General features: G+C 42.4%; 1 protein-coding gene across 4 annotated transcripts in view; it reads right to left on the bottom strand.

Annotated features, from left to right (window-relative positions):
• The window catches only part of PRDM2 (PR/SET domain 2), a 164,737-nt gene that overhangs the window by 83,504 nt on the left and 61,461 nt on the right, over nucleotides 1–19,772 (bottom strand). For all 4 annotated transcript variants that reach the window (XM_075328995.1, XM_075328994.1, XM_075328996.1 and 1 more), the window contains one exon: nucleotides 14,654–14,806. In XM_075328995.1, the coding sequence (XP_075185110.1) occupies nucleotides 14,654–14,806 (153 nt within the window). The remainder of the gene's footprint in view (nucleotides 1–14,653; nucleotides 14,807–19,772) is intronic.

Genomic DNA, 19,772 nt, shown 5'->3' with positions numbered 1-19,772 from the left:
GGTGACTGCCCTTCCCGTGGTTGTTCCTTCCCGGTGAAAGACCTGGCTAGTTTCCTGCCAGCGTTGAGAAACACGTGATGGTGTCTCCGCGGCTTTCTTATTTGTGTATATATATATATATTATATTATATTATATTATATTATATTATATATATATATATATATATATATATATATATATATATATATATATATATATATATATATATATATATATATATATATATATATATATATATATATATATATATATATATATATATATATATATATTTTTTTTTTTTATTTTTTTTTTTGGGGGGGAATGGGTGAAAATGTTATAGATATTACAGAATTTTGTGTTTTCCTTTTTTTAGGCATGGATTTATTAAGAATAATAAATGGAGGCAAAGTGATCTTTCTAGCGCCTTCGCAAACCTCTGGTGTGTGTGTGCACTTTACAAGTGGCCTGTGACTGGCTGCAGCGGTCAGGTGACTAGAAGATCCAGTCATTAGGGGTTTCTCTGATGATTCGCCCTTCTAGTCACCTGACCGCTGCAGAGGTGGTGTGACTTCTGATCAGGGAAGATAAGGCTGAAGCTGGCACAGACCTTCCAAGATGCCTGCGTTAAATCCTTGGGTGGCGCTGGAAGAACAAGTGTGCCTCTATTACAAAATAAATAAATATTTTACTGTCAGACAACCCCTTTAAGCCAGTATGAAGAAGTAGGCGACTATTGTTGTTTAGGCTACGTTCACACGTTGCGGGGATTTTTTCCTTTTACAACTTTTCCCATGAGTTTTATGCAAATTTAAAAACGGATTTTTTAGAGTACCAGCAAAACCTGAGATTTCAGAAATCCCATGCATACGATTGTTTTTTCCTGGAGTGCAACCGAAAACTGCTGTGTTTTTGAAAGAAGCAGCATATCAATTCTTTCAGTGTTTTTGGAGAGAGTTTTTTCACCATTGCAAACAATGAGAAAGTGCAAACATGCTGCAAAAATGCAACAGATGCGCTTTTGCTGCAATTGTGGTAAATGAAAACTATGTTTATTTAAACGTGTGATGTAGACAAATGACACACTAAAGACGTTGCAAAAAAAGGACCAAAACAAAAAAAAAAAAAAAAAAGTCAGGGGGGGGAAAAAAAAAGTAGCAAAAACAAAAAAAAGACCAAATTTAAAAGAAAGAAAAAAAAAAGTAGCAATTAAAAAAGGCAGGGCAAGAAAGGTACAAAAAAGCAGTAAAAAATTAAAAAAAAAAAAAAAAAGAAAAGAACAAATTTAAAAAAAAAAAAAAAAAATAGGGAGATAAAAAAAGGCAACAAACAAAAAAGGCAACAAACAAAAAAGACCCAAAATATAAAAAAGTGGCAAAAAAAAAAGGCAGGCGAAAAAAAAAAAAAAGCAAAAAAGGAGCAAGGAAAATAAAGAAAAGTTGCAAAAAAAGGCAGAGAAAAAAAAAGGCACAAAAAATAGCAAAAGAAAAAGCAAGCGGAAAAAAAATAAACAAGTAAATGAACAAAGATACTTTAAAAAAAAATGCAAAAAAAGGCAGGGAAATAAGGAACAAAAATAGCAGCAACAAATTAATAAAAGGAGCAAAAAAAAAAAGAGGCACAAAAAATAGCAAAAGAAAAGGCAGGGAAAAAAAAACAAAAAAAACAGGCAAATGAACAAAGATAATTAAAAAAAATGCAAAAAAAAAAAGGCAAAAAAGGCAGGGAAATAAAGAACAAAAATAGCAAAAAAATGAAAAAAAAGGCAGGGAAAAAACAAGCAAATGAACAAAGGTAATTTTAAAAAAAATGCAAAAAAAGGCAGGGAAATAAAGAACAAAAATAACAGCAAAAAAATAAATAAATAATAAAACATAATAAAAAGCAGCAAAGACAAGCAGAAAATCCCCCAAAAAATAGCAAAACCTAAATTTTTGGAAGTAGCTTTGTACTGTGAAAAGAGCAGGATTTGGCAGCAGAAAAAAAAAAAAACTACAAAAGAGCAACGTGTGAACATGGACATATAGGGTCTTTACTGCGTCACCTTCACCTACAGTCTTTTGCGGTGAATTATAGCCTCACAAAGTCTGAGTTTTACTCAGCAGAAATACAGAACTGATGAGGAATCTACAAAGGCAAAACTGAACTTCCGATGTCTTTACAAAATCAATGACTAAAAAGTAACTCCAAATTTAATGTATAGGGGAAGATGATGTCATGTTTTTATACACCATAAAGAGGCTTTTTTTCTTGTTCTATGTGACCATGTGCTCATTGATCATCCCCAACTGTCCACAGGACAAATGTAACGGTGTATGCTTTATCTAGTCTTGGAATGAAGATGCTTTTTACAGTAGTAAAAAAAAAAAAAAAATATAGCAAAAATGACCTTGGAAATGGACGGCTCCTCTACCGCGGCGAGGCTGTGATTGGCATCCTAAGTGCGGAGACTGCGGCTGAGCCGGCACAGATGAGATCCCGGCTCTCAGGTGTTGGGGGAACGCGATCAAAGGATCTGTCATTCACAAATCCTCTGAGGTCGGACGCTGCATCTGCTACAAATGTTTTACTACGAGGCAGTTGAAATATACGATTTTAATTAGCGAGTGCGGACTTTCACCCCAGAATAAGATATTTATTGTCAAATATTAACCGGGCTTCTCCTGGTTTACTTATACGTTGGAAGGACGGGAAGTGAAATGGTTATTTACAGGCAAAAGTGAAAAAACTTTGAATATATTTGTATACTAGCTGTAGTACCCGGGTGTTGCCCGGGATAGTAACTGTCTCTCTTCGAGTTTGTGTCTGTCTGTATCAGTTTCTCTGTCTCTCTCGTTCCCCGGTCCGTCTCGTTCCCTGGTCCGTCTTCGTCATTCATTCATTCCATTCATTTATTAATTTCATTCATTTATATAGCGCTATTAATTCCACAGCGCTTTACATACAATGGTAACACTGTCCCCATTGGGGCTCACAATCTAAATTCCCTATCAGTATGTTTTTGGAGTGTGGGAGGAAACCCACGCAAACACAGAGAGAACATACAAACTCCTTGCAGATGTTGTCCTTAGTGAGATTAGAACCCAGGACCCCAGCGCTGCAAGACTGAAGTGCTAACCACTGAGCCACCGTGCCGCCCAGGGCTGCCTCGGTCCCAGGGCTGCCTCGGTCCCAGGGCTGCCTCGGTCCCAGGGCTGCCTCGGTCCCAGGGCTGCCTCGGTCCCAGGGCTGCCTCGGTCCCAGGGCTGCCTCGGTCCCAGGGCTGCCTCGGTCCCAGGGCTGCCTCGGTCCCAGGGCTGCCTCGGTCCCAGGGCTGCCTCGGTCCCAGGGCTGCCTCGGTCCCAGGGCTGCCTCTGCCTGTCTCTATCTCTCTGTCTCCTTGCCAGTCTGTCTCTGTCTCTCTCTATCCGTCTCCCCACCGACATCTTATTACCTCACACATAAGCTTCTTATACTAACAGTTTATTTTGTTCCTATAGCAACCACTGACAGTTGCTATTAATATCCTATAGCTCCCACCTCCATTCAGTTAAATGAAGACATGTTTTTTGGAGAGTAACTGTAAAGCGCGGGGTTAAATATTCCTGTCAAAACATAGTCTATGATGTTCCCTGAGTCACATGGAGTGTCTGTGCAAAATTTCGTGATTGTAAATGCGACGGTGCGGATTCCTTTAGCGGACACACACATACACACAGAGCTTTATATATTAGATTTTGTTTCATATTGCCTCCATCTAAAGAAGGTGACCCCATTACACGTCTACTCAAGCAGCTGAAAGTAGTAAACCAAAACCTTTGTGCCATGTGCCGCCCCCATTAGTGATACATGTCTTACTATTCAACGACCTTCAAAAGCTGAAAATTCACATGTAACTACAGTGCCATGAGTAGGAGTCCCCTATGGCAGCACACCAGCCGTGCTCACATAGACCCTGCGCTCTGCACCAAGCTTTTGGGCAAGGAAAAAACATCACCAGTGACCTGTTGTATAATTCAGATTTATTGTTAAATGTATCTTTAAAACAGGTAACAAACAAATAAAAAGAATATCTATAAAATAAATAAATCTGAAATCTTGCCGTTTTCACACATATGACTAGGTCTTAGGCTATGTTCACACACTGCGTTTTTTACCTGCGTTTTTGGTGCGTTTTTGCTGCAGAAATTTCTTGAGAAATTCTTGTAACCTTTCTGCAGACATTCCCCAGCAAAAACTATGGCAAAAAAAATTAGCTGTGCGCACACTGCATTTTTTTTCTTAAGATAATTCTTTCTGTAGATTTTTTTAAGAAAAAGAATGAGCATGTCACTTCTTTTCTGCAGCTAACTGCGTTAGTTACCATAGATAATGGCACAATAACGCAGGGAGCAACCCGCGGTAAAAACGCACCGAAAACGCACCAAATCGCGGTAAAAACGCAGGTGCGCTAATCCTTCACTCTCAAGACATTTTCTTAAGAAATTTCTTAAGAAAAATCCTTTTTCTAGTGTGCACATAGCCTTATACTACTTCTACTTCCGGTTCTGTATAGAGGACTTTTCAACAGTCTCATCATCACAGACAGGATTAGAACAAAAGGTAATATCTCTATATATACAGTAGATAACACAGAATCCACCATGAGATGTCACAGCTCACCTCCTCCTGTTGTACAGCCACTGATAACACCTCTATACAATGTATATAACACAATGTCCACCATCCACAATATGTGAGGTCACAGCTCACCTCCTCTTAATGCAATGAGTGATCATACAGAATCCATCATTAACCATAAGGGAAGTCACATGTCACCACCTCCCCCCTACAATGAGTGATATAACACAGGATCCACAATTCACAGTAGATCAGATCAAAGATCACCTCCTCCTCCTGTATAATGAGTGATAACACCTCTAATAAATAACAGGATCCACCATTCACAGTAAGTGATATCACTTGTTCAGGAGGAGGTGAGCTGTGACAACACAGAATCTATCAATAACCATAAGAGAAGTCACAGGTCACCTCCTCTACTCATGTACAATGACTGATAACACCTCTATACACAGAATATAACAGGATCCACCATTCACAGAAGAATGATGTCACAGCTCACCTCCCCCTCCTGTACATTGACTGATAACACAGAATCCACTATTAACCTTGGAATGTCAGAGCTCACCTCCTCCCCCTCCTGTACAATGACTGATAACACCTCTATACACAGTATAACAGGATCCACCATTCACAGGGGGATTTTTAAGCTCACCTCCTCCTCCTGTATAATGGGTGATAACACAGAATCCACCATTAACCATAAGATGTCATAGCTTACCTACTCCCCCTCCTGTACAATGACTGATAACACCTCTATATACCCCATATAATAAGATCCCCCATTCACAAGTGAGGTCACAGCTCACTTCCTCCTCCTGTACAACGAATGATAACAGATCCACTATTATCCATAAGAGGTACCACAGCTCACCCCCCCCTCCTGTATGATGATCGTTGCCCTGATGAGAGCATGCTCAGCTAACACTTTTATACAAGCAAATAGGGTTTGAATCAAACTCTTGCTGCTAATGTCCAAGTGAATTCAGGAAGGTCTAATATGAGGCGTCGTGGTCCGTGTACAAATTGCAGCATTTTTTTTAATATAGTGGTATAAAAAAACAAGATCGTGGAATACACTGAATATAGAAACCTGGTTTAAACAATGTCATTTTCTGATGACCCTTTCCCCGTAGTCTCAGCTTCTCAGAAATCGAATGCAATATGCAGGGGACGATGTACTGTATTTTTAGGACTATAAGACGCACTTTTTTTCCCCCCAAATGTACGGTATTCTCACCTGTCACCATTCCCTGCAGCATCGCGATCTCCTCCTGTCTGCTGGCCACTGATCTGTGTAGAGAGCGGTGAGCACAGCGATGACATCATCCCTGTGCACACGGCTCCACACAGGTCAGCGGGCGACAGACCGGAGGAGATCACGATGCTGCAGGGGAACGGTGACCGGCTCCACACAGGTCAGCGGGCGACAGACCGGAGGAGATCGCGATGCCGCAGGGGAACGGTGACCGGCTCCACACAGGTCAGCGGCGCTGACACAGACAGGAGGACAGAGGGAAAGACGTTGCACATAATTGAGCACAACTGTTGTGTTCAATTATGTGCAACGTCTTTCCCTCTGTTCTACATTGTTCTTGTGTTGCACTTGTAGCACCCCTGCTAGTGATACTTTCTCCATTGTGGTGCGCTCCCCATTTATATTATGACACAGACAGGAGGACGAGCGATGCTGCTGAAGTGAGGAAAGAGGAGTATAAATGTGTTATTTTTTTCTGTGCACAGGATGCAGGCCATAGATTAGGATGGGGGGTGTATATAGCAGGATGGGGGGTGTATATAGCAGGATGGGGGGTGTATGTAGCAGGATGGGGGGTGTATGTAGCAGGATGGGGGGTGTATGTAGCAGGATGGGGGCGTATATATATATAGCAGGATGGGGGCGTATATATATATATATATATATATATATATATATATATATATATATATATATATATATATATATATATATATATATATATATATATATAGCAGGATGGGGAGGTAGATATATATATAGCAGGATGGGGGGTATATATATATATATAGCAGGATGGGGGGTATATATATATATATATATAGCAGGATGGGGGGTATATATATATATATATATATATATATATATATATATATATATATATATATATATATATATATATATATATATATATATATATAGCAGGATGGGGGGTATATATATATATATATATATATATATATATATATATAGCAGGATGGGGGGTATATATATATATATATATATATATATAGCAGGATGGGGGGTATATATATATATATATATATATATATATATATATATAGCAGGATGGGGGGTATATATATATATATATATATATATATATATATATATATATATAGCAGGATGGGGGGTATATATATATATATATATATATATATATATATATATATAGCAGGATGGGGGGTATATATATATATATATATATATATATATAGCAGGATGGGGGGTATATATATATAGCAGGATGATTGTGGGTATATAGCAGGATGGGGTATATAGCAGGATGATTGTAGGGGTATATAGCAGGATGATTGTGGGTATATAGCAGGATGATTGTGGGTATATAGCAGGATGGGGTATATAGCAGGATGATTGTAGGGGTATATAGCAGGATGGGGGTATATAGCAGGATGATTGTGGGTATATAGCAGGATGGGGTATATAGCAGGATGATTGTGGGTATATAGCAGGATGGGGGGTATATATTTCAGGATGGGTGGTATATAGCAGGATGCAGCCATATGCCAGGAAGGAGTATATAGCAGGATGGCAGTATATACCAGGATTAGGGACATTATATATATATATTATATATATATATATGGGGATCATATATAAGGCAGGAGGATCATTACCAGGATGGGGTACCTTAGTAGAGAATTTGTGGACATTACCCCCAGAACAGTGTCAGCAGCAGATCCTCGCCCCATAACTGTGTCATAACCACATTTTTTGCTTAAAATTTTTTTTTCCTATTTTGCTCCTCTAAAACCAGGGTGCGGCTTATAGTCTGAAATACACGGTATATTAGGGGGGGGGGGGAAGCACCATAGATACCAATGACGTCTAAAGTGCTATGCAATTAATAGCGCTATATAAGTAAAAATAAATACTGACAAATTCCTTTAAATCTGCGATCGAGGGAATCTGATACATGACGGATAATGAGATTATTATGGATTATCTTTAAAAAGTAAATAAAGCTCAACTGAAGGTCTGTGCAGTAAATAAATGTCCCACAGACAAGAAAATATTCTGGATTACGGATTGCTGGATTAAAAGGAGGATCACAACAAAAACGGAGTACGAAGTGAGGGTTCAGCGGATGGTGCAGTCTCTATTCTGCAGGAGGAAATCACGGTCCGTGCCGTCCATACAGCAATGTTTTGTAATAACCGTTCCGCCATCTGTAATCTCTAGGTTGTGCAATTCCTCTATTATTCCTCCGGTAAAAGTATGAAGAAAGGGTAAACTGAGAAATAACATTTTCTTTCTTAAAGAGGTGTGTCCCTTAATCTGAGGCTGTCCAATCATTGCGTCAAACAATGTCGAGACAAATCCTACTGACCGGAAAAATGGTAGCGCTTTGTTATTAGCTTTTTTTTTTCAGTTTTCCAAGAGGAATAATGGAGGAACAACACAACTCAGAGTCCTAAAGAAAAAAAAAAATGCTACAATCCGTTATTGCATAATGGAATATGAGCATTAAAGGGGTTCTCCATCTTTAGGGAAGTGCAGTTGGGGTTAAAATCAATTTTGTAATTCATTAAAACATTTTGCACCGTTTGCTTTCTTCAGGTCTTTTGTTTTCCTGCACATTCATCTTTAATATGGTCTGTAGGGTGAGGTGATCTCAGAAAAAAAAAAAAAAAAAGTTATAAGCTCCACGTTAGAGAGTCATAGCGCGCTTGCTCATGGTTTCTCAGTTAACTCATTCTGCAGCCTCAGTGACAGTAGATCACAGAGGCTATAGACTGCAAACGGTACAACATTTTTAATGATACCGAATTGCAAAAATGATGTTTGAGTCCTGGCGGTTTGAAATTAAGTATATAAAAAAAGAAGAAGAAAAAAAAAAAGAAAAGTGGACACCCCCATCACAAAGGGGCCGATCTCAGTTTTCGTTTTCTTCCTTCCCTATTTCGTAGACCCACAACGTTTTTATTTGTCTGTCCACATAGACGAATAAGAGTTTGTTTTCTGTGGGATGAGTTTTAGTTTAGGATGGCAGGGGGGAAAAACTTCCAAAGGGTGATGAAATTATGGAAAGGGAAAAAAAATAAAAATTTAAAAAAAAAAAAAACAACCCACAATTCTGACATTTATTGTTTTTTACAGTGTAAACTACGTGGCAGAAATTACTTTACAATACGATACGATACATCTTATCAGTACAAATCACAATATCAACAAAACACATGTCCAACTTTTATTATTTTAGTGGTGGAAAACAAAAATAGACAGATTCGCAAATAAAAAATAATGGTTTTTGGGTTGTGTTGCCATCTTCAGAGACCGGTAACGCTTTCATTTTTTGATTGATGGAGCCCTGTGATGGCTTTTTTTTCTGCAGTGCAAGACAACGTTTATATTGATACCATTTTGGGATAGATCTGTCGTCTCGATTGCTTGTTACAGCATTTTTTGTAGTATTGCAGAAGTCAAAAACCATGCACTTTTAGCATTTTTGAACGTTTACAGTATTTACTGATTGGGTTATTTTTAAATCTTGGTAGATCAGACTTTTCGGATCATGGCAATACCATGTGTATTTTTTTGCGGTCTCTTTTTTTAATAGGGTATTTGAACTTTTTTTTTTTTTTACTGTAAATTTGATCATCTACTTAGGTGACAATAACCTGCGATCGTCTGATCACTTGTGTTATATACAGCAGTGCCACAGCATTACTGTATATTAGTAAAAATCACAGTCTCCTTTGAAGCCCGGCCACAGGCAGGTTTCAAGGGAGCTCCATAATGACGACCATGGAGGTCTTACTGGATTTGATAGTCTCTTTAGGCAACAATAACCTGCGATCGTCTGGTTGCTTGTGTTATGTAGGGCAGTGCCATAGCATTGCTGTATATAGTAAAAATCACAGTCTCCTTTGAAGCCCAGACAAAGACATGTTTCATGTGAGCTCTGTAATGACGGCCATTGAGGTATTACTGTATGTGATTTTCTCTTTAGGGGACAATAACCTGCGATTGTCTGATTCCTTGTGTTATATACAGTAGTGCTATAGCATCACAGTCTCCTTTAAAGCCCGGACAAAGGTAGATTTCACGTGAGCTCTGTAATGATAACCATGGAGGTACTACTGTATTTGATAATTTATTTAGGGGACAATAACCTGCAATCGTCTGATCGCTTGTGTTATATACAGCAGTGCCATTACATTGCTGTATTTAGTAAAAATCACAGTCTCCTTTGAAGCCCGGACACAGGCAGGTTTCAAGGGAGCTCCATAATGACGACCATGGAGGTCTTCAGCAGACCCCCAGCTCTCATAGCAACCCATCGGAGACCTACGATTGTGTCACAGGAGCACATAGAATGTTATACCCCCATGCCAGCGCGCATTAAAAGCTGTCGTCAGAGCTTCGCACCACCTATGATCGTTAGCGGCGGCACACAGCCATTAGCTGTGGGGCAAGCTCACCCTGACAAGTTGTGAAGGGGTTAACTAAAACCATCATATCAGGAGGCGGCAGGTCATCTGTAAGTACTGGTCTACAATATATAACTTTCTTTTTTAAAGTTACCGCAAGTTATTGTTTGACAAGTTCCGTAACTAGAAAAGTTGTATCTGCAGAGTGGAAGCAATTACATGGAGTACGCAAGGGAGGTAATAAATAACCCGGGGTCAGGCGAGGACCCAGTTCCATACTTACGTCTCAGGCCGTGACCACACTATGAATCTTTCCTTACAGTCAAGCTGATAAGTGATTTCTTTGTCTCCGAACATAATATCAATATGGCCACCACTACTCACATGGGGGTTGTCACCCAACTTTTCAAGACCCCTGAAGGTCACAGCCGACTAGCAACGTATGCGGATGTAGCTGTATGAAAATTTTCTTTTATTTTTGTACATACACTGATTGTTGTTGATTTTACTATGAGGGAAAGGCAAAGATTTCAACAAAGTGATAAGGGAGGACGTCTCTCCCTGTGGAGAATGCAACAGAGGAGCATTGCATGGCCTACAAGTCTCCTTACGCTGGCTTGTCACTCTCCACAAGGAGAAATGTTCCCCTTAGGCCCCTTTCACACGTCAGTGATTCTGGCACGTTTGTGCTTTTTTTTAAACGTACCAGAATCACTGACATACGCAGACACATTATAATGAATGGGTCTGCTCACACGTCAGTGATTTGTCACTGCACGTGTCTCCGTGCAGCGTACCCGCGTGTGCGTGATTGCTGCACGGAGACATGTCCATTTTTTTTCTGGCATCACTGATGTTCCACGGACCACGCAGTGGTGTGGTCCGTGAAACACGTGCCAGAAAAAAACGTGCATTTAAAATAATAAACATTTTAACTCACCCGGCGTCCAGCGATGTCCTCTGCAGCCCGTTCTCCCTGCTCCTTCTGTGCCGGCTGATTACTGTCGCGCATATTCATTATGCACGACACAGCCGACCCGGAAGTAGCTGCTGCGGGGGTCACCGCCGGCCGGATGCTGCGTCGCGGGAGCGATCAGCACCATGGAGAGCGGGAGCGGGCGCAGGTGAGTTGATTTCTAAGTGCAATCACGGGCCACGGATAACGGAGCCCGGATTGCACTTAGACAACCCACGTGTGCCGTGATTCACGGCACACGCAGGGACATGTGCGTGTTTTACACGCCAGTGAAAAAAGTCACTGTTTTTCACTGACGTGTGAAACGGGCCTTAGACTTACAGGCCTCTCAACTAGACAAGTCAGATCTCCTGCTTTGCACTGATGACGTTGCCCTTCATCAGTGCAAAGCAGAAGATCTGATTTGTTTAGCCGAGAGGCTTGCGAGTCTAAAGGGGAACGTTTCTCATTATGGAGAGAGTGACAAACCGGCGTAAGGAGACTGCTAGGCCATGCAATGCTTCTCTGGTGCACTCTGCAAATTGAGTTTCTGGTTTGGCTTCTTACCCTAAGTCATGTGGGATGGCTCATTAGCGATATTAACTTTTAGGATCGCTACATCCAATATGTGGCCCTCCAGTCCTCTTCCTCTGACGCAGCACAATAAAGTGTTAGGGATTCAATAGAATCTAGTGTCTTACTGAATAGATTTCACGCAGATATGATGACAGATATAACAATACAAACACACATTATGTAAATAGATCTCAGAGCTGATGAGGCCGGTGTACTTACTGTGTCATGCATGTTGGAACATTTGTATAATCCTTTAGGAAAGTTTCAACGTAATCTATGTCAACCTACCATGTATTACAGCTCCTCAGTGTGCTTCCTCCCTGCTGCTGAGAACTGCTCAGTATAACCTGCAGCCATCAGAAAAGTCAGGCAAGTGGAGACTGTGTTTACATGGACTTATGAGCTCTCTTGGGATACGTTTACATATCCGTATTTTCGGCTCGAGTGCCATTTGTCAACAATATAGACGGCACTCAATTAATTGGGCCGTTTCGCTTTTTTTTTTTTTTTTTTAACTGACCGCAAATTGCAGCGTGAACTAGTTTCTATAGAATTTTTGATTTAAGTCTGAGTGCACACAAAAAAAAAAAAAAGGTCGAAACCCGTACGGATCAACTGTAGTATCTGATTTTTACGGATACATTGTACAGGTACCGAGTGACACTGCACGTTGGCAGCTTTCTGCCTATCAGTGGGGTGGATGGGGTTATACAGAGCTCGGCATTCAGAGAACTGCTACATCTGCAGCAGATAAAACAGGGATTTTATAAAGAACTACATCAAGTGGCCCAGTAAGTAACATCACTGGAATCAGGGTCTCAGCCACTACATTATGCTGGGGTAGCAAAAAACCTGGAGACAGATTCCCTTTAAAGTTAAAGTCACCAGCTTTTTGCCACCTAATCTGAGAACAGCATAATGTAGAGGCAGAGACCCTGATTCCAGCGATGTGGCACTTACTGGGCTGCTGATTGCAGTTTTGATAATGACACGCCCGCCCCAGGGCTGGGGGACTCCCAACCGGGCCGGACTAGTCCGGGGACGTCAGCCGTGGCGGGGTCCGCTTCCGTGATCCTGGCAGTGTCTTTTGGAGTAAATAAAAGGGGGTTTTAAAAATAAAATAAAGAGTTTTTGTAAACTACCCCACTTGCGGTGTGCGGCCAGGATATTTGGGGCCGGCGCTGCAGGTTTCTGCTGGGGCTGATGGAGTGATGCAGCCTGGATGATTAGAGCCCTCCACAAGCAGGGACAGGCCCCAGCAGTGGATGATGGGGGTTGTAGTGTAACACAGTCTATGTGAGTCCACGCCGTCAAGGAACCAGTCCACACCAGTGTTGTAGCTTAACTTGCCTTGTTTACTTTGCTGTGGTGGTACCTGAACCCGCTGGTGCCGGTTCCAGGTGTTCCCACTCCCCTTGTTCTCCGTGCCAGCTGTGACCTGGGTTGGTTGTCCTCTGTGCACACTTGTTGTGGTTAGAATCCTGTGGCCTAGAACTACTTGGGAACCCCTCTGTTTCTGTCTTGGTCCTATTGCAGGCAGCCTGGACTATTTAAGGGGTTCAGTCCCCGGTCCCCTATTTGCTGCTTGTGCTTCAGACTTTTTGGGTTGGCGATGGACCCTGGAGATCTTCTCGCCCGGCAGAGTTAACAGCTGACCATGAAGTGTCCCACTGTCCTAGGGTCTGTACCCCGCCTAGAGCTGAGTCCCGGGAGCCTTGGTTCCGAACTTCTACAGGCGCCTCCCGTGGTTCCTGGAGTCTGCTGCTTCCACAGGTGACCCACGGTGCCTGGAGTCCCGTTCCGTACTCTACAGTCCCTGACTCCTTTTACAGCTCTCAGTTCTCACTGCAGGTCTTTTCAGTACTTTCCACTTTCTACTACTACTCCTCTCCATAGACTCTCCTGACAGACCCCCCCCTGACAGACCCCCCCCCCCCTGACAGACCAGCCCCCCCCTGACAGACCCCCATCCCCCTGACAGACCCACCCCCCCCTGACAGACCCACCCCCCCCTGACAGACCCCACCTGACAAATTGAATATAACCAATGGCACTTCCTTAAAATGGTAATATGTAGAAGGAAAGGGGTGCACTTAGTTTCTTGGCTTTGGAACCTACTAAGTATAGACACAAGGCACTCCCAAATTCTTGATGCTGTGATTTTTTGGCGGCTCCCATGCAGCGGTGGATACCGCGCTGTGTCATGAGCACCATCCAGTCTCCTCATGTGCAGCTGAAGGTCTTTTTGTGACCGAAAACGTTCTTCATGCTCATCTACTGTTAAATAAAATCACAGCATCAAGAATTTGGGAGTGCCTTGTGTCTATACTTAGAGCCTCCTGACAGAGCCTCCTGACAGACTGCACACCACTTCCTCCCGCATTTTCCAACTGACCACTGGCCCCTCCACCTTGCTGGGTCTCTCCCTCAGGTTGGGTGGCTAGTATCCAATCAGTGACCTCCCCTTTTACCTCTTACTAGGCAGTATCTCAGTTTGGTGTCGGGGTTGTGTATGTGGCCTGAAGGTGCTGGTGTACTTACTGCCACGGGTATTCCAGGGTTTGGGTTTCCACGAGTTACATTTGTGGCACCTGGTACCTCAGGGGGTGCTACAATAACATCACTAATTAATCAGCAGGAGATCATCATTACAGGACTACTTTGTGTGCTCCAAGTAGTCCAGCATATTCATGAGCTCAGTATAACTGCTAGATCTGCAGCAGTAAAAAAACTGTGATTTTATCAAAATGACAGCAAACAGCTCAGTAAGTGACACATCGCTGGAATCAGAGTCTCATCCCCTACATTATGCTGCTCTCAGATGGAGGAGCAAAAATCTGGTGACAGATTCCCTTTAATTGAGTAATCAGCAATAATACAGCACATCATACCTTGAGTGTTTTATAGTATATGGCTCTGTTGATTTCCAGAGGGCAGAGGTTTTGCTCCTTTGCTGAACGAGCCCAGTTCACATACCGCAACCAGTTGCCTTTCTGTGGATCTGTGGCATCAACGCACATCCAGCCCAGGTTCGGGTAATACACCTAAAACACAAGGGAACTTTGATGTAACAAAGACTAAGCCAATGTAGACTTTCCCCGACCCACTGCCCCAATACAGAAAAGAAAAATCAGCAGCTGGTGGTAACACGTAGCATGGGTTTAATAACTGTGCAGATGGCAGCTTCAAAAGTGGCACAAGCAAAACACAATATATCCAAAGAGCAGCCCGGTACAATGCTGAAAAGTTACAGGCATATTATAATATATAATATAATAATAATAGCCTGGCGAATGCAAAGAAGGATAAATAGGACTAATAAATCCGAGAAAGCACACGTCCCCAAGCACGCTACATAAGGATAAAGAGACCAATGGGCATTGCGGGTCTCGGACCGGCGCCTTCTCTCTTCTAGTGATCACAGTCCTCCTTCCCTGCTCCGTATGGATGACACATCCTATGTCATCCACACAGTGTCCTCCTTTGCGCTCCTGCGCACACGCACTTCTCCCTGCCATGCTGAGGCCAGAGCAAAGTACTGTAATGCGCAGGCGCCGGGAAAGGTCAAAACGTCCGCGCATGCGCACTACAATACTTTGCTCTGCCCTCAGCAGGGCAGAGAGAAGTGCGCATGTGCAGGAGCACAATGGCAGCCTCTGTGTGGATGACGTAGGAGGAATCATCCACGCAAAGCAAGAAGGAGGACGGCGATCAGAAGAAGAAAGGAAGCAACAGATCAAGACCAGCCACACCCATTGGACCGGACCACCTCGTAGGAGAACATAATAAACAATTTTTTTTAGTTATGCAGCGCATCATGGGAAAGTCAAAAGAAATCATATATACACAGTATTCTAAAATGCTGTATATAAGAGCCCAGGCCGCTCTGTAGAACGTAAAAATCTCTATATAATACTTACCTAAGGGGCGGTGTGGTGCAGACTGGGTCGGATGGGTGTCTCCGTTCTCCGGTACCTCCTCTTTCGGCCATCTGTCCTCCTTCTGAAGCCTGTGTGCATGGCACGTCTTACATCATCCACCCAACCGGCATTGAGGTCCTGCGCAGGCGCACTGTGATCTGCCCTGAGCAGGGCAGATCAAAGTATTGTACTGCGCCTGCAGGTTTTTCTCACTATCTGTCATGAAATCAGAATAAGCCTTTCCCATTTTAGGTCAATTAGGAACCAAAATTATTTATATTTGCCAAATGCCAGAATAATGAGAGAGAGAGAATGTTGCAAGGAATTTTTATTATTTTCTGCAAAGTCAAAAGTTTACATACACTAAGAGTACTATGCCTTTAAACAATATGGAGCAGCCCATATGATGATGTCATGTCTTTGGAAGGTTCTGATAGGCTTATTAGCAACATCTGAGTTAGAGACACACCTGTGGATATATTGTAATGCACACCTGAAACACACGGCTTCTCATGGAAAAGTCAAAAGAAACCAACCAAAATCTCAAGAAGGGAATTGTGTACTTGCACAAGTCTGGTTCATCCTGTTTCGCCTCAGGAGCCTGTGCGTCAGCTGACTCGCCCTCGGTGCCGCGGCTCTGTAGCTGCGCATGCGTCACAACTGGGGATGACGTTACCTGATTACAGACCTCAGCGGTCTATTTAAAGATGCTCTCAATGGAGTGCAGGACACCTTCCCTCCCTGATAAAGCCGCAACTGGGACGCACAAGCTCCTGAGGCGAAACACGTGTTGGTGGGTGGGGGGGGGCTGCTCTTCTCCTCCCGAGGACTGGCACCTTTTACTTAAAACAACTTTCCCTTTGGTAAGGCAACCATTTATTATTAGCTCACTTGTATGGGGAAAAAAAAACAAATCTGTTTGCAGACATATGTGTTGCTCTACCTTACAAGCGTTGCCTACGTTTTTGCACCATCAGCACTTTATTACTATATAAAGGTTTCAGAAAAAAGGAGAACTTTTTACCCCATATGCACTACGGCACTTATAAATATAGCCCAAACATATGAAAATTCCTGTCTGGCCTCCTATGTAGTCACATTAGCTGGTTTGTTTACCATCTAGTGCTTTTTGAGAATCTTTTCTGATCTGTGCCATGTTTACTCCAGGAGAAAAAATTGTTTTATATATTTCTTAATGTGAAAACCTTTGTCAACAACTCCTTGTGTGTTTAATAAATTATACTTTTGCACATTCTATACTCCCTTGTTCTCCTATATTTATGTGTATATCAGCCCAAGAACACAAGTAAAAGACCTTGTGAAGATGCTGGTGGAAGCTGGTAAGATTGTGTCATTATCCACGGTGAAACGAGTACTGTATCAACATGGGCTGAAAGGCCACTGCCAGGAAGAAGCCATTACTCCAAAAGAAACCTAAAAAAGCCAGATTAATGGCTGCAAATACACACCGGAAGAAAGACCTTAATTTTTTGAGACATTTCCTGTGGTCTGACGAAACTAAAATTAAACTGTTAGTCCATCATTTTATTTGGAGGAAAACGGGAGAACCTTTGACGCTTAAGAACACCATCCCAATTGTTAAACTCTGGGGTGGCAACATCATGTTGTGGGTTGTTTTGCTGCAGGAGGGACTGATGCACTTCACAAAATAAATGGCATCATGAAGAAAAAAAGATTATGTAGCAATACTGAAGCAACATCTCAAGACATCAGCCAAGAACTTAAAGCTTTGGTGGAAATGGGTCTTCCAAATGGACAATGACCCAAAGCATACTGCCAAACTGGTTACAAAGGGGCTTAAGGATAAGTCAATGTTTTGGAGTGGCCATCACAAAGCCCTGATCTCAATCCTATTTAAACTATATGGGCAAAGCTGAAAAGGCCGGTGTGAGCGGCGACCTCCATACACAACTCAGTTACACCAGTTCTGTCAGGAGGAATAGACCCAAATTCCTACCAACTATTGTGAGAAGCTTGTGGAAGGAGATCCAAAACGTTTTATCCAAGTCATACAGTGTAAGGGTAATGGTACCAAATATTAATGACATGGAGGGAAACTTGACTTTGCAGAAACTAATAAAAATGCCTTAAAACATTATCCCTCTCTCTCTCTCATTATTTTGACATTTGGCAAATAAAAATAATGTTGGTTCCTAATTAACCAAAAACAAGAAAGGTTTGTTTTGATTTCATGACAGATAGTGAGAAAAACCTGCAGATGTGTCTGTATAGAAAATGAAGGGGAAAAACCTGCAGATGCGTCTGTATAGAGAATGAAGGGGAAAAACCTGCAGATGTGTCTGTATAGAAAATGAAGGGGGAAAACCTGCAGATGTGTCTGTATAGAGAGCGGAGGGAAAAACCTGCAGATGTGTCTTTATAGAGGGTGGATAGAAACTTCTGGTTTCAACTATACTTACAATAAGAAATGTAGTATAGTTATCCTGATTAGTGATGCCTCTTACCTCATGTGCAGGGCATTGCAGCTTAACAAATTGTCACTGTATGATTTGACACAACCATGGATACCTAAGCTGCAATGCCCTGCACATGAGGGAAGAGACATGGCTACACCAGGAGAACTATACTACATTTCTAATTGGAGGCATTTGCTAATTTTATTATTACTACAACTATATATTGAGATAAGATGTCGGAGATGGGAATAACCTTTTAAGAACGTGATTTTTAGTTGGGTTTTTTTTGCGCTTCGTTCTTTTGTCCCCTCTTGTGAGCCATAACTTTTTTCTTTCAGCCAAAAAGCTGGTTTTAGGGCTTACTTTTTGCAGAAGTTGTAACCTTGAGCTCATCTCTGTTCACGACAGATCCAGACAGGACGGAGCATTGCCCCCCCTCCCCCCGGGGCATTTGCGGAGGCCGTCATGACACTGATTGGTGGGGAGGTCAGGGTGTCATGGGTGGGGGAGGGGGAGAAAGCCAGTTTGTGAAATAAAGGGATAACCAAGGGGGAGGAGTGGCACTTTTCCCGCTCCTGGGACAGAAGAGTCCCACTGGCCCTCCCTAATATTTTGGGGTGTGATTGGGATGTTCAGTTGGTGAGGGGGTGGGGTTGTTTCTCGGGTCGTAGTGGCTGGTTGGCGGTTTTATTGGTGGGTCCTTGAAGTTGGTTTAAAATTGGTTTGGGTAATCCATCCGGGTATGGATCCCCTCATTGGCAGACTGGCTGGTCACCTGGTGATTTTTGGGGGGAATCTCGACGGGGTATGTCGGGGCCCCTGTGGGTGTGTTTGGGGTTAACGGAGGATTAACCCTTACCGTTTGGTGCTCCTGAGCCAGTGTGGGTAACGGCTGGGAGAAAGTTGGTGTTTATGGTTCGGTTTGTAGGAATCACCAGGGTTTGTAGCTTCAAGGACCTGACCATATTGCAATTTTGTTTGTTATGTTTTTTGTTTAATAAATGGCTGCTATGGCCAAAATTATCCAAAGATAAATTGGTGTCTGTGTAGTTATTTTAGATAAGTAAGGGGAATGGAGGGGTGGGGTATGAAAGGAAGACCGGAATCAACAATTCCAGGGTCAAGACTATGTAACATAGCTGGCATCAGCCGAGTGTGGAGACAGCCGAGATCCTGAACCCCCTCCACACACAGTCAACCCTTAAGTCATGTACATATATGTGAGATTACGTCAAGGGGTTAAAACCTAAAAAAACTTTTTCAACTATTGCAATGGCTGTTCTTTCACCTTTGCTCGTCGCCCAACATACGGTATGTTATCGTGGCAAGTAAAGGGCCCCTTACACATTAGACTGGACTCGGCTAAACCTGCTGTCAGTCGGGTCAGCTGACAGTCTAATGTAAAATATATGGCGGCCTGTGGGCTCTGCCTTGACAGATGATCTTGGGGAAGAGACGGATCCGGCCTGTTAGATTTCTAGTGCCCGATTCTTTTGTTCTATGGGAGATAAATCAGATCTAATTATGGAGGAGTTGGGGGGAAAATAGAGGCATATGGAGGGGGCGCATCAAGTCTATTCTGTTACCGTATGTTTTCTTGATAAATAGACACTACTGTATAGAAGCAAGATGGGACTTCGTAAGTCATAATA

This window comes from Anomaloglossus baeobatrachus, chromosome 11 (assembly GCF_048569485.1).
Source record: "Anomaloglossus baeobatrachus isolate aAnoBae1 chromosome 11, aAnoBae1.hap1, whole genome shotgun sequence".
Classification (NCBI taxonomy): Eukaryota; Metazoa; Chordata; class Amphibia; order Anura; family Aromobatidae; genus Anomaloglossus; species Anomaloglossus baeobatrachus.
This window is presented reverse-complemented; position numbering and strand designations above follow the sequence as displayed.